Source organism: Nomascus leucogenys, chromosome 1a, assembly GCF_006542625.1.
Source record: "Nomascus leucogenys isolate Asia chromosome 1a, Asia_NLE_v1, whole genome shotgun sequence".
Taxonomy (NCBI): Eukaryota; Metazoa; Chordata; class Mammalia; order Primates; family Hylobatidae; genus Nomascus; species Nomascus leucogenys.
The window spans coordinates 103,399,277-103,413,981 of record NC_044381.1 but is presented as its reverse complement, the minus strand read 5'-3'; the positions used below and the strand labels follow the sequence as shown (position 1 = coordinate 103,413,981).

Genomic DNA, 14,705 nt, shown 5'->3' with positions numbered 1-14,705 from the left:
AAAATGAACTACATTCTAAAATCTCCCTCTTCAAGCAATATAGTGATCACAACTAGTAAAATACTCATTTTTCTTGTTACAGAACTGAACAGCCCAGAAATGTTAGACTGCAAGGTCAAATGTAACTGCTATTTATTGTCTCTCCACAGAGCTCTAAGCTTCTCAAAGGAAATCCCTACATCTATTTTTTCTTTTTTATTTTTTTCAATTAATGTCCCGTAGCTTCATACAGTAACTAATATATGTTGGCAGGCAAAAAATGTTTACTGAATAAAATAATCTAACAAGCACGATGCCGCTTAAATTTTTTTAACATTAAACTTCTGTGGAATGCTTTTAAGAATCTTTTAAAAGTAATCATTTAAAAATATTACAACAGACATACCTGTTAGCCATCCTTTTCACAGATGAAAACTGGTGACACATATTTAATGCAGTTATATAACTTACATTGGGAATACTTAAATAAAACTGGAGTGCCTCACTTTTATTACTATTCACCACTGTTGGAACATGAATACCAACATTCTTTCTTTGTTCCACTAAAGACAGTTCCTTTAGCAAATCTGCAGTTTCTTCTTGGCAGGAACTGAAAAGAATTCGGATTCCAGCGCCAATTAAGGTAGTCAGCAGGCTGTCATAGCTCTTTGTTCTCCTAAACGTCCTTGATGTGTCTCCTAAATATTTATATTTAGGGAAACAGAAACTTCAGTAACTAATATTAACTAGAATCATTAACATACTGTATTTTACTAAAATCCCAAGATCTACACCACTGAGCAAACTAGTGCCACATTCTGCTAATGAAAAACCCTACAACTAATGTTTCTCAAGTATCTGAGAAAGAAAATAGGGATAACTATGAGCGCCTTGAGCTGGAATCAACATAGAAAGGTGAATAAGGAAGAGCTTATATTCCTAGATAATTCACTCCTGAAGGCCAAGACTGTATTACTCATCTCTAATTTTTCATTCTAGCTCTGATGAAGGGCGCATTAAGTACTGGTTTAAGTGATATAAAATTATCTTAGTTATTTATTCCAAAGAATAACTCAACAAATACCCTGTACATCCATTTTAACGTCATCTTGCCAATTACTTCCCTATCCTTTCTTGTTCACTTTCTATTCCATATTCTACTTAAATCCTTTTATTGGTATTCCCTATTATGGCCCCCGATACTTTTCTATAACCTTTGCCATGTTACCTTCCTGTCTATTCCAAATCTATTTCCTTTATCCCTGACTTTTCAAATTAAAAAGAAGGCTGGTGGCTCAAACATGTAATCCCAGCACTTTGGGAGGCTGAGGCAGGCAGATCACGAGGTCAAGAGATCGAGACCAACCTGGCCAACATGGTGAAACCTCGTCTCTACAAAAAATATTTAAAAAATTTAGCTGAGCGTGGTGGGGTGCGCCTGTAGTCCCAGCTACTCAGGAGGCTGAGGCAGGAGAATCACTTGAACCCAGGAGGCAGAGGTTGCAGTGAGCCGAGATTGCACCACTGCACTCCAGCCTGGGCCGCAGAGCAAGACTTCATCTCAAAAAAAAAAAAAAAAAAAAAGAAGGCTGGGCATGGTGGTTCATGCCTGTAACTCCAGCACTTTGGAAGGCCAAGGCAGGCAGTTCACCTGAGTTCAGGAGTTCGAGATCAGCCTGATCAACATGGTGAAACACCGTCTCTACTAAAAATACAAAAATTAGCTGGGCATGGTGGCACATGCCTGTAATCCCAGCTACTCAGGAGGCTGAGGCAGAAGAATTGCTTGAACCCGGGAGGCGGAGGTTGCAGTGAGCTGAGATCGTGCCACTGCACTCCAGCCTGGGCGACAAAGTGAGACTCTGTCTCAGAAAAAAACAGAAAAAAAAATTGGGTAACCAAAAGATAAAATGACTTATCTAAGGCCACACGGTTCACCAATGACAAAATGGGGATGAAAAGGCTGCCCAATTCCCACACCAATGTTTTACATAAACTACACTATTACCAAAAGTATAATTCTTCAATTCTTCTGCAGTGGCTTTCACGTACATGATTTTACTTAGTTCTCATAATATCACAAGATGAGTAGAACAAGTGTATTATCAGTTCCTCAGAGGGAGTGATTTGTCAGTGCAATGTCACATAGAGAAACCAGTAATCGGTGTGTCTTCTGATTCCACATCTCATGATCTTTTTACTGTTCTTGAGGGCTCGCCATACAATTAAATAATTACTGCAGAAATCTTCTACCTGACGCTCCAATCCTGCACTTCCAAATGCATCCTAGGCACCCACTTCAGTGACTCATTGAGAACTCGATCTTAACGTGTTCAAAATTGAACTTCCCTTGTCCCTCATATCTGTTGCTTCCCTTATATTCATAATCACAATAAACAGTACCACTACTTAACTGCCCAATAACCAAGAAGTTGGTCAACTCAATAATTCTCAACTCCTCCCACCAACTCTTGCTAATCCTGACTCCTTAAACATCTTCCGAATACTAATTCTCCTCCCCATTGCTGCCTTAGTTAAGGCCCTCATTGTTCCTGGGTTCCTGAAAAAGTCTTAGGTTTGGCAGACTTGCCTTCAATTTCCAACCCTTCAGTTCTCATAAGCTGCATTTAAATACAATGACTAATGAAAGCCATTATGGTTGTATGAAAATATGAAATGACATTCACCAGTCAGGTGTTTATATTTTAAGAGTTTCCCACATCCTAATAATAGAAGAACAAACTAAGTTAACCGTAAAGTTCCTTTACAGTCTTATAAACAAAGACATTTAAAAATACAAACCTGTTTTTTCTCTGTCCTTTTCCACAATCACACATATTCTTTCAAACATACTCTGCAGGTGCTGGATCTGCTCAATGAACTTGCTCTTATTGACACTATTTAACAACTCAGACTGAGACCTCCTTTCCACCACCATGCGGTTACTCACGATGTAATCACAGCCATTAAGAGGACAAACTTCTACTTGCAACCCATGAATTGCTCTTAGGGAAGAAATTACTTCTAATCCAGAAGTGATTTCATGACCACCTACAAGAATACACGTTCCTTTTCCTTCCTGTGGAAGTCTAAGAGAAGTATGTGTCCCAGCTAAACGTGGTCTTGACTTGGAACAGGATGCCCCTGAAGTGCTAGAATCCTCCGAAGCACTACCATCCTGAAAAAGTGGAAAACACTGGTCACATTCAGGTTAAATACATAAAAGTGCCACAAACGTCTCACACCTGAAGTTGATTCTCCTTACGGAGAATGTCCAGTTTTCTTCCTTCAATTTGACCAAAGTGACAACAAATGAAGAAACACATAAGTCACTATAATTACACCTCAAAAAATTGTAAAGCTATAATTAACAACAAAAGCTAAGAACAATAGGATGTAAAGAAACAGCAGAAAGTCTAAAAATGAACAGGAAAGGAAAGAAGTGTTAAAAAAGAAAATTATAATTTTTAGCCTAGAGAAAAAAAACAAATGAATGGAAGGTGAAATAACCTTACGGCAGATTAGAGTTCATCGTGAAGAATAAGGAAACTAGACAAGATATTTTTGAAAAATAATAGGAAGATTAGATAACCAGAAAGCATCTCCAGCTGAAAACAACTAAACCTGTTAAGTTTTAAAAAACTAACATGTGTGTAAAAAATATTTAGAAATACATAACTGGTCTGACCAGAAAGTAAGGAATGCACCGAGGTCAAAAACAACATGGAAGTGAGAATTTTGGAAGTCACTTTTTTTTTTTTTTTTTTTTTTTTTTTTTTTTGAGGCGGAGTCTCTCGCTCTGTCGCCCAGGCTGGAGTGCAGTGGCGCGATCTCGGCTCACTGCAAGCTCCGCCTCCCGGGTTCGCGCCATTCTCCTGCCTCAGCCTCTCCAAGTAGCTGGGACTACAGGCGCCCGCCACCACGCCCGGCTAGTTTTTTGTATTGTTAGTAGAGACGGGGTTTCACCGTGGTCTCGATCTCCTGACCTCGTGATCCGCCCGCCTCGGCCTCCCAAAGTGCTGGGATTACAAGCGTGAGCCACCGCGCCCGGCCTTGGAAGTCACTTAAGCCAGAACATACCCAGCTTTCCTTTCCAAAGTAATCTGCCAAATCCTGTGAACCATGAGCTCCTCTTTTCCCAGAGGCACAGGGCATGGGAAACATCAGTGCTAGATGTCCGAACCTCTGTCCCCAAAAATGGTTAAACGTTCATTATAAGCGCAAATAAAAAATAAACCTACTCCATAAAAGCAGAAAGGAAAAAGTAGTTCTCAATGTTAATATCCGGTAGAGAGGGAAAATCTCAGAACTGGTATCTACATACTGGCCCTCCAGCCCTCATGTAGGCTTGTAGCCAGAATACATGATACCTGTGTGATCCACAAAAACCTTAAGCAAGTAATAAAATGTGCCCTCAAAAAAGAAATGCAAATGGCTGTTACGAGCTATATGAATGTATGAAACTGAAAGAAAAAAGATGCTTTCAACTTTGCTATGGAAAGAAAAACACAAATTTGAAACTATATGACACGCCATCTCTCACTAGGTTGACAATATTCTCTGTTAATGAGGTTCTGGAGAAATCAGAAATTCTTTTACAGCGCTGGTAGTAATAAAAATATGATACAGCAGTAGCTCACACCTGTAATCCCAGCACTTTGGGTGGCTGAGACGAGTGGATCACTTGAGGTCAGCAGTTCGAGACCAGCCTGGCCAACATGGTGAAACCCCGTCTCTACTAAAAATACAAAAATTATCTGGGCGTGGGAGGCGGAGTTCGCAGTGAGCCGAGATCACACCACTGCACTCCAGCCTGGGCGACAGAGCGAGACTCTGCCTCAAAAAAAAAAAAAAAAAAAAAAAAGGTACAACCTATAGAGAAGTTAGCAATATCTGGCAACATTACATATGCATTTACTTTTTACAGCAGCTCCAAGAAATTAATCCCAAAGTTACACCAGCAACATTTAAGAGGATACAAACATGGCTATTTATTATAAGAACGAAAGATGAGAAACAACCCACATATGCATCAATATGGAAATGTTGAATAAATTATTACATAATCATACAATGGTGTATGCAGCTGCACAAAGTAATGAGGAATATATATCTGTATATTACTATTGAGTGAACCTGAGGATACAGTTTTAAGTAAAAAAAATCAAGATGGGATAAAGTATGTATTGTATTTTACTACTTATCTAAGGAAGATTAAAAATATAAAAGTACCTAATTATATATTTCAAACAATGTAAAAACAAACCGAAGTATATAGATATTTTTAATTATTACCTTTGTACAAGCAAGGAAACAGTGAAGGGCACAAAAATAAAACTGGAATTTTTTTTTTGTTTTTGTCTTTGTTTTGAGACGGAGTTTTGCTCTTGGCACCCAGGCTGGAGTGCAATGGTGCAGTCTCAGCTCACTGCAACCTCTGCCTACCTGGTTCAAGCCATTCTCCTGCCTCAGCCTCCCGAGTAGCTGGGATTACAGGCACCTGCCACGACACTTGGATAATTTTTATATTTTTAGTAGAGATGGGGTTTCACTGTGTTGGCCAGGCTGGTCTTGAGCTCCTGGCCTCAGGTGATCCACCCACCTCAGCCTCCCAAAGTGCTGGGATTACAGGCGTGAGCCACCATGCCTGGCCTGGAATTTGCTGAATATAAATTCTTTTGTAGATTTTAATTTGGGACCATGAACAAAATAAATAAAAAGACATCCCATTTTCATGCATTGAAAAATTTAACATTATTAAGATGACAATACTACCCAAAATAATCTATGGGTAGTATAATCAACACAATCTCTTTCAAAATTCCAAAAGCATACATTGCAGAAATGGGAAAACTCACACTAAATTTCATGTATTTCAAGGGACTCTGAATATCTAAAACAATCTTAAAAAAAAAACAAAGTTAGAAAACTCAGACTTACCAACTTCAAAACTTCTATAAAGCTACAGGAATCAAGACAGTGTGGTACTGGCATAGAAAAAGACATATGCCAAAGAATTGAGAGCCTAGAAATAAACGCTCACATATATGGTCAACTGATTTTAAGCAACATAGCCATGCACCACCAACAACAAAAGCTGGATTTTATATCATTAACAAAAGTTAGCTCAAAATGAATCAAAGGTATACCCTGAAGAATTAAAACCATAAAACTCTTACAAGGAAACATACAGGAAAATCTTCATGACTTTGGATTTGGCAAGATGTTCTCTTCCCACACTTGTGTCAGCAGATTGCTCTAGTTACTTGGTGTTTGCTAGCCTGGTGGGAGGGAGCACCAGGAGTGTGGAATTAGTGTTTTCTGTTGTCCTGGTTCAGCCATAGTCTTGGGCAGGACTTGTGTCCCTAGGTCTCGAAGGTAGGAATTTCTCAGTGATCTTACTCTCCCTCCCAGTTATTAGAGACCTCTAATTGTCTAGGCTTAAGATGTTTTCCTGCCCTTCTCCCAGTTATAGAGGGTATTTTCTTGGTTCCTTCCGGATCTGTGGTCTTCACCTAAGCTCTAAGGACAATAGAGTTTGCTGCTCTTCCCCCAGTAGCTTAAAGCTTTTTGTTCCATAGGGGAAACAGGGAAGGAACAAGGTGAGGCATGGTTCCTTTTCCACAGTAATTGCTTGTCTCTTCCCCAACGACTGTACTAGGAAAAAGCGTTTTTCTCATTCTCAGTCTTTTTTGTGAATGCCTGATGAGTGTGTGAAGAAAAGCCCATGAGCGGCTATAAATTCCCCATTGTGTCTACAACTCCCAGGGGTTCTAAACTTTCATGCTAGTCCATTGCCTTTTGCAATTCACTAGCCTTTTAGCTGAAATTTTTTTTTTTAATTTTTTTTTTTAGACAGAGTCTCATTTTGTTGCCCAGGCTGGAGTGCAGTGGCATGAACACAGCTCACTGCAACCTCAGCCTCCCAGGGTCAGGTGATCCTTCCACCTTAGCATGCTGAGTAGCTGGGACTACAGGTATGCACCAGCATGCCAGACTAATTTTTTTGTTGTTTTTGTTTTTCTTTTTTTTTGAGACGGAGTCTCGCTATGTTGCACAGGCTGGAGTGCAGTGGCGCAATCTTGGCTCACTGCAACCTCTCCCTCCCAGCTTCAGGCAATTCTCCTGGCGCAGCCTCCTGAATAGCTGGGGCTACAGGCATGTGCCACCACATCTGGCTAATTTTTTGTATTTTTAGTAGCGACGGAGTTTCACCGTGTTGGCCAGGCTGGTATCAAACTCCTGACCTCAAGCAATCCGCCTGCCTCGGCCTCCCAAAGTGCTGGGATTATAGGCGTAAGCCACTGCCCCTGGTCAGCTGAATTATTTTTACCAGATTTTATAGTGTCCAGTGATTGCCATGAATGAGCAAGCTTTTCATTGGAGGGGCCTGTTTTTCCTTAAATATCAGCCTAATTGTTTGCCCTACAACCTTAGCTCTGTAATGGTTTCAAGAAAACATGATTTTGCGGATGACTGGCTCTTTGTTATAGTAAGGATGGGAGCAATACTCCCTCCACCTTTCCACATCGTAACTTAAGGTGGACTTTCTATCTTTTAACATCCTAGACTAAGATCAACATCCCAATTATTCAGAAATTACCACTAAAATATATTTAATATTTAATTTTAAAAAATGAATAATAAATATAATGAAGGAGGAAACGGCCACTAAAGAACTAGAAGACAACAGTGGAAGTACTTAGTTATCTTAGAGTATGGCTTTCTAAACATGACAACAAGGTCAGGAAGTACAAAAAACAAAGTCTAGGCTGCATAAAGAAGTTATATTTCATACAGCAAGAAACACTAAACACAAAACAAAAAAGCAAACAAAAGACAAGGAATACTGTTTGTAATATACATGACAATGCAAATATTAGTATTTTTAATCTGTGAAGATTTTTGTCAGTGTAGTCTGTTTTAGGTCTTCTCAAATTTACCTCAAAAAATTCTTTCCCCTCCTAATTTCAAGTGATAAGAATCATACTATGTGTAATTTTATTCAATAATAGTAGAAAACTTAAAACTTTTTCCATTAAGACCTACTGATCCCTTTTCATAGTCCTCTTCAAAGTATCAATATCCTATATCTATTTTTTAGTTAGGACATACCAAAGTAGAAATATTGCTTACAGTGTTAGTGCTTACCAGTGCTTATTTTTCTTTTCAAAGTAAAGAGCACTGGAGTGTGGTGTGGGGGTGAACAGGCATCTGTGGTGATGAGAAGCCAAGAAGGGCAGTGTGGAGGCACCCAACCTCTGTAGCCTCATCTCCACTGCCCAGACAGGCTTAGCCCAGGGTCAGGAGGGACTCTGCCTTGTCGAGAAAAGCCTAGGATACTGAGACACTCGCAAATGTCACTAGTGTGAATTACAGCTGAAGAAACCACACAGAAACTACACTACTGTATCCACCTACAACCAAGGCCAACACACCCCACCAAACTGACACCCTAACACCCCTTCATACAAATAAGTCTTTCCCTGGGAAATTACTCCATAAAACTTGATGAGCTGAATGTCCCACTACATGTGTAGAAATCAACATAAGGACATGTCATATATGAAAAAGCAAAGACAAGATACTTCCAAAGGAACACAATAATTCTCAAATAACAGAACCCAATTATAAGGAATTATACAAAAACAATAATCTTGCCAGGCATGGTGTTGCATGTCTATAGTCCCAGCTACTAAGAAGGCTGAGGAAGGAGGATCACATGAGCCCAGGAGTTCAAGTCAGCAGTGAGCTATGATCGCACCTGTGGATAGTCACTGTACTCCAGCCTAGGCGACACAATGAGAACTCATCCTGGGATTTTAATCTCTATACTATAGATGAGGATATTGAAACTCAAAGAAATTAAGTACTGTCTTGTTCTCCAGTCTATTATAAAGACTGAATGTAGTCAATCTTTTCTTAACAATGCCTTGAAGAAATAACTACGACAAAGAAAAAAAAAAAAACTGGGGACAATTTGCAACGAGAAACACAAACATGAGGACCACTGTGCGGACACTGTCAAGCACGTGGCTGAGGCAGAGTATGATGAAACATCTTGGGGATAAAGAGAAGCAGAAGCAGAGAGCAGAATAGTGGTTAGTAAGGGGGTTAAGGTTAGGGCGGAGGGTGTTGGGTCAAATAATACAAAATTTCAGACAAGAAGACTATAGTTAATTACAAGGTATTTTATCTTGAAAATCACTGAAAGAGTAAATCTTAAGTGTTCTCAACCAAAAAATGATAAGTATTTGAGGTAATACATATGTTAATTAGCTGGATCTAGCCATTCCACAATGTATACACATTTCAAAACATGTTATACTTGATAAATACATACAATTATTTGTCAATTCTAAAAAGTATTAATTTTTACTAAGTCTATTTTCAGTCTCACTCCTAGTTAAGCAAATAATGAATCAATATATATAGTTCCTACTATTATTTCTTTAACTCCTATTTAGCCAAATTACTGTAACTATAAACCCTTAAAAACGGGAAAGAGTTTTACAGTGATTCTTCTAGAAATAGCACAATAGGGAGAAAGTAAAACTGGACTACTTAGCAGCCATTCTGGAAGGAAATGGAAGAAAACTTTAAGAAGGAAACCAGTTGGTACTCCCAAATTCCTTTACCCAATAAAAAGAGACTTACACACCTGAAGCCTTCTGAGAAGGAGAAAAGTTAACCTGGGAACTAGTTCTAGTTTTTTGGGGTTTTTTTTGAGACGTGGTACTCCCAAATTCCTTTACCCAATAAAAAGAGACTTACATACCCGAAGCCTTCTGAGAAGAAGAGAAGTTAATCTGGGAACTAGTTCTAGTTCTTTTTTTTTTTTTTTTTTTTTTTTGAGATGGAGTCTTGCTCTGTCACCCAGGCTGGGGTGCAATGGCACGATCTCGGCTGACTGCAACCTCTGCCTCCCGGGTTTAAGCGATTCTCCTACCTCAACCTCCCAAGTAGATGGGACTACAGGGATACGCAACCACTCCCGGCTGATTTTTGTGTTTTTAGTAGAGACGGGATTTCATCATGTTGGCCAGGCTAGTCTTGAACTCCTGACCTCAAGTGATCCACCTGCCTCGGCCTCCCAGAGTGCTGGGATTACAGGCATGAGCCACCGTACTTGGCCAGGGAACTAACTCTGAAGACATAATTTCCATTAATTTTGCCTTGCAGAAAGCCCTATTTTCCCACATCCTTTTAATAAAATTATCAAGTTTCCTTACATAGTGTTAACAAAACATAAACATATTTAAAAAATTAAAACCTGAGCATCCTGTGAATTGCACATATAATTTTGTGTACTGTCTTCTTGTTTGAAGACATTTTCTGCAAAATTTTTTTGTTAATTTTAATTTTACCTAGTTATTTAATACAAAACACACACACAAGAAAGAAAAAGAAAAACTTCTGGTAACCATCTAAAGACATTTTTCCTTTCTTTGATCCATACCTTCTGTGGAACTGGAAATTTTCTACAGTCTTTCTGTGAATCAACAGTGGTGAAGGGTGGTGTGGTAGACTGGACTTCATTATGATTCTGAGGTTTGAAGTCTGAGACTTCGGAAATTGTATCCTTTAAATTCAGTGATGTCTGTTTGCTCTGCTTTGCTAATGGATTAACTCTTGGACTAGAAGGCACCTTGGACTGCAGAGAAGATCCAGAAGGCACTGAATTTAAACAATAGTCCTGTTGTTTGTTCTTCTTAACAGCGCTTGGGTTAACCGCAATATTAGATTCTCTTTTATCATTTACATTGTTCTCCTCCTCACTTGAATCATCTGGTAAAATAATTCTGGATAATTTCTTTTTTGAATGTGCACAATTTTGTTCCATCATTTGTTTTAGCATTACTGCACGTCGGGTTTTATACTTTTTACTCCTATTTGCAAAGCAATCATCAGTTATTAAGTTAAAATCAACACAAACTTCTTCTTCACTTGATTGGCCTTTGCAAGACTCCTCTTCATCAACACAAAAACTATCCTCTAAGTAGGTTTCATCTTGTTCAGGAATCTACAATAAAAACACAAGAATGTTTTACATTCATTTCAGACAATTAACAGGTATTTAAAATATACTTCTAAGCACATGAAATCTGCATTATGTTTAACTTACTTTATTAATTCAGCTACTTACTCAACTAACATATACTAAGTACATTCTTTATGGAGGAAAATGAGTTTGAGGATAAAGGAAAAGAAAGATTTACCGTCTAGAAATTTAAGGGCTAATAACAGGTAGGTACAAAATAAACAATAATAATAGATAATAAATGCTATATAATAAGCACAATGGAAGTACAGAGACTACACATTACCAAGCTGAACATGGCAATTTATAAACAAACACGACTAATATGAAAATGTTATCCGTAAGTGACATAGCCTATAATTTTCAGAATACAACATTTTTATGAAAATAAAATGAATTTGGATCAACCAAGGACAAAAAAGGGATCTTTTTTATTTTTTGAGATGGAGTTTCGCTCTTGTCACCCAGGGTGGAGTGCAATGGTGCAATCTTGGCTCATTGCAACCTCTGCCTCCCGGGTTCAAGCAATTCTCCTGCCTCAGCCTCCCAAGTAGCTGGGATTACAGGCATGTGCCACCATGCCTGGCTAATTTTTGTATTATTTGTAGAGATGGGGTTTCACCATGTTGGCCAGGCTGGTCTTGAGCTCCTGGCCTCAGGTGATCTACCAGCAGCAGCCTCCCAAAGTGCTGGGATTACAGGCGTGAGCCACTGCACAGGGCCAAAAAGGGATCTTGAGAATCCATTTAGTCAAGGTTCCTGACTTTGGGCAGAAATTATCTCAAATAGCTCTGACAGCCCAGTTTTAGAAACAAAATGGAGGCTTCACTAACAGGAACATATTTCAACATCACCATCCAGAAACTCTCCATTATATTTCTATAGTTCATACCTGTGAGAAAATGTTTATGTTTTTAGGTGTCTTATGAATCATTTTGTACTTATTGTTCATCATTGGACTACGCAAAGATTTCATGTAAATAGCTCTCATTTCAGAATCTGTGTAAAGATAAGAATTTAAGATAAAGTAGCAAAATTACTTAAATGAAAACCAGTAAGTATTTAACTTCAATCTATTTCAAATTTATTTGATTCAAACCTTGTGCAAATATTTTACGCAGACAATAAATATTAAAAGATATCTATAAACAATTATTCAAAAACATAAAGTTAGGAGTTTGGCCTTTGAAATCAGATCTTCTAGTTGAGTGATCATGGACAACTTAAGTTCCCTGCTTTAGCTATCTCTCTGAAAATGAGGATTAAAACGGCGACTTTTCTTTCAAAACAAAGGTATACAAAGACCTTAAAACTGTACCAGATTTATAGAAGTTTCAAAAAAACATAAGAACTCTAGCCAGAAAAGCAAATATGCACTAAAAACATTAAAACCCACAGCCAATAAAAAGTATGTTTCATAATTTTCAGTTAAGCAAAACCTGGGAAACACATTGGTTTTTTTTTTTATGCCTAACATTTGTAAAAGTTATAATATAATGAAAGGTACTTGAGACATGATACATAAAAACAAAAGGTAATGTGAATTTCGAAGTACTTTAAAAAAAAAAGTTTTGACATTGTACATAGTTCAAACATACTGTGTCTAAAATGGAATTTCAAACCTCTATAATCACCATGTAAACTGCTTTATCTGCAGCCTTCCCAATAACATAACAGCAAATATGTCCTTCTTGTTGCTCAAGCCTACTGACTCCTCCTTTTTTTCGAATCCATCAGAAAATCCTGTCAGCTTTATGTATCCAGAATCCAACCTTCCTCACTCTCCTCAGTGCTCCTATCTTGGTAGAAGCCACTAGCATTCCTTGACTGGAGGACCTCAACAGTCTCCTAACTGGTCTCAGTCTACCTCTGTTCCCCTATAGGCCATTCTCAACACAAAAGCTGGAGAGATTCTACTAAATTATGTCAGATTATGATCTGTCTGCTATTTCTCTGATCTTCCTACTACCTTCCCTTTTCCCTCATTCCAGTCACAACACTATTCCTTCAACAGGCCAGGCACACTACTGACTCGGGGCCTTTGCACTGGCTGTTGTCTTTGTATCAACATTCTTCCACTGGATTATATTGTAAACCTGCAAAACACTTCTGTTAATGAACATCAAGGACATAAAACCTTATCCTGCAAATTATATCAGCATTAAGGACAGTACTTAGAACATTGTCTTTAAACACCTTTTTCTTAAAAGTCACAAACTTTGGGAAACTTTGTCACTTTAAATAATATCAGAGACTGCAAAAGCAGAATAAATGATGAGATCTGTGAAAGATTAGAATACTGAAGAGATATAATCAGAATATTTCTCACTTCTGTTACAGCCAGTCTGAACCATCTCCTCTAAATGTATTGTATGTAAGATCTTTTCAAGCACTGGATGAGCACACTGTTTTCTGAAAGTAAACTGCCCTTACTTGGCAAATTTAATAAATTTAGCTTTGTATTTCAGTTGGTCTTAACAATCTACACCACTAAATCTCTCTTCTTCTAGTTCTGATGATGTCACCTTCTCAATGAGGCCTATTCCTAATTGCCTTATTTAAAATCACAGCTAGGCAGAGTGCAGTGGTTCACAGCTATAGACCCAGTACTTTGGGAGGCCAAGGTGAGAGGATTGCTTGAGGCCTGGAGTTGGAGACCAACCTGGGCAACATAATGAGATTACATCTCTAAAAAAAGGCCAAAAGAATTAACTGGTCATGGTGGCACATGCCTGTAGTCCTATAGAAGGCTAAAGCAGGAGAATCTCCTGAGCCTAGGAGTTCCAGGCTGCAGTGAGCTATGACTGCGCCACTGCACCCTACTCTGGGCAACAGAGTAAGACTCTGTCTCTAAAAAGATAAAATTAAAAAATAATACAATAAAATGGCAACTTGTCTGTTATTTATACCCTCAACCCCAGTTACTCCAAATTTTTCTCATCTTATCCAACTTTTTTATTTTTCTGTAACTTTTTATCTTACAATAAACTAAATAATTTAGTTAGTATATATATTGTCTGTCTCTTTCCATTTGAATGTAGGCTTCATAAGAAGAAATTTTTTGTCTATTTTATTCATTCATATATGGTTCTTAAATGCCTTACATAGTACTAGGCATGTAGTGGGCACTAAACACTTGTGAAATGAACATTTCACATTTGAGCAACCCAGGTCAATCTGAAGAGAAGTATTCAAATTAGCAGAAGCCTATGAACAACCAGTCTAAAATAAAGCAAGTATTACAGAATTTGAATGAAAATGACCACATTTAATTACTTTTAAGCTCTAGTTTCATTAAAAACTGATTAAAATATTTAAATATAAGCACATAAAAACATTGAAAAAAATTTTAAGAATCATTGTAACATTTACCATTTATAGCCTGTGAAAGTTGAGTTTCATCATTTAAAAAGTCAAGTAATGAGGAATCTTGTTCATTTTCTGACTCATCATTTTCATCTGATGAAACATATTCTGCATCCTCTTCAGAAAGTTCTGCTTCATCATCTAAAAACTTCCTAGCTACATGCTAAGACAAATTAGAAAACATGAAGATATCATTGAGAAAATAATTTTCTTTCATGATTGGAAATAATTCTGGAAAACTGATTTCTTATCAATGCTTTTAAGATTAATAAAATAACAAAAACAAAATTTCTAGGCCCAGTGCGGTGACGCATGCCTG

At 37.9% G+C, this 14,705-nt stretch overlaps 1 protein-coding gene across 1 annotated transcript in view; it reads right to left on the bottom strand.

The window, feature by feature from the left end:
* FANCM (FA complementation group M) overlaps positions 1–14,705 on the bottom strand; it is a 68,829-nt gene that overhangs the window by 1,579 nt on the left and 52,545 nt on the right. Inside the window, exons 18-22 of the mRNA XM_003263747.3 lie at positions 14,393–14,549; positions 11,913–12,019; positions 10,439–11,002; positions 2,782–3,157; positions 386–677 (exon numbers count right to left, since the gene is read on the bottom strand). Of these exons, the coding sequence (XP_003263795.1) occupies positions 386–677; positions 2,782–3,157; positions 10,439–11,002; positions 11,913–12,019; positions 14,393–14,549 (1,496 nt within the window). The remainder of the gene's footprint in view (positions 1–385; positions 678–2,781; positions 3,158–10,438; positions 11,003–11,912; positions 12,020–14,392; positions 14,550–14,705) is intronic.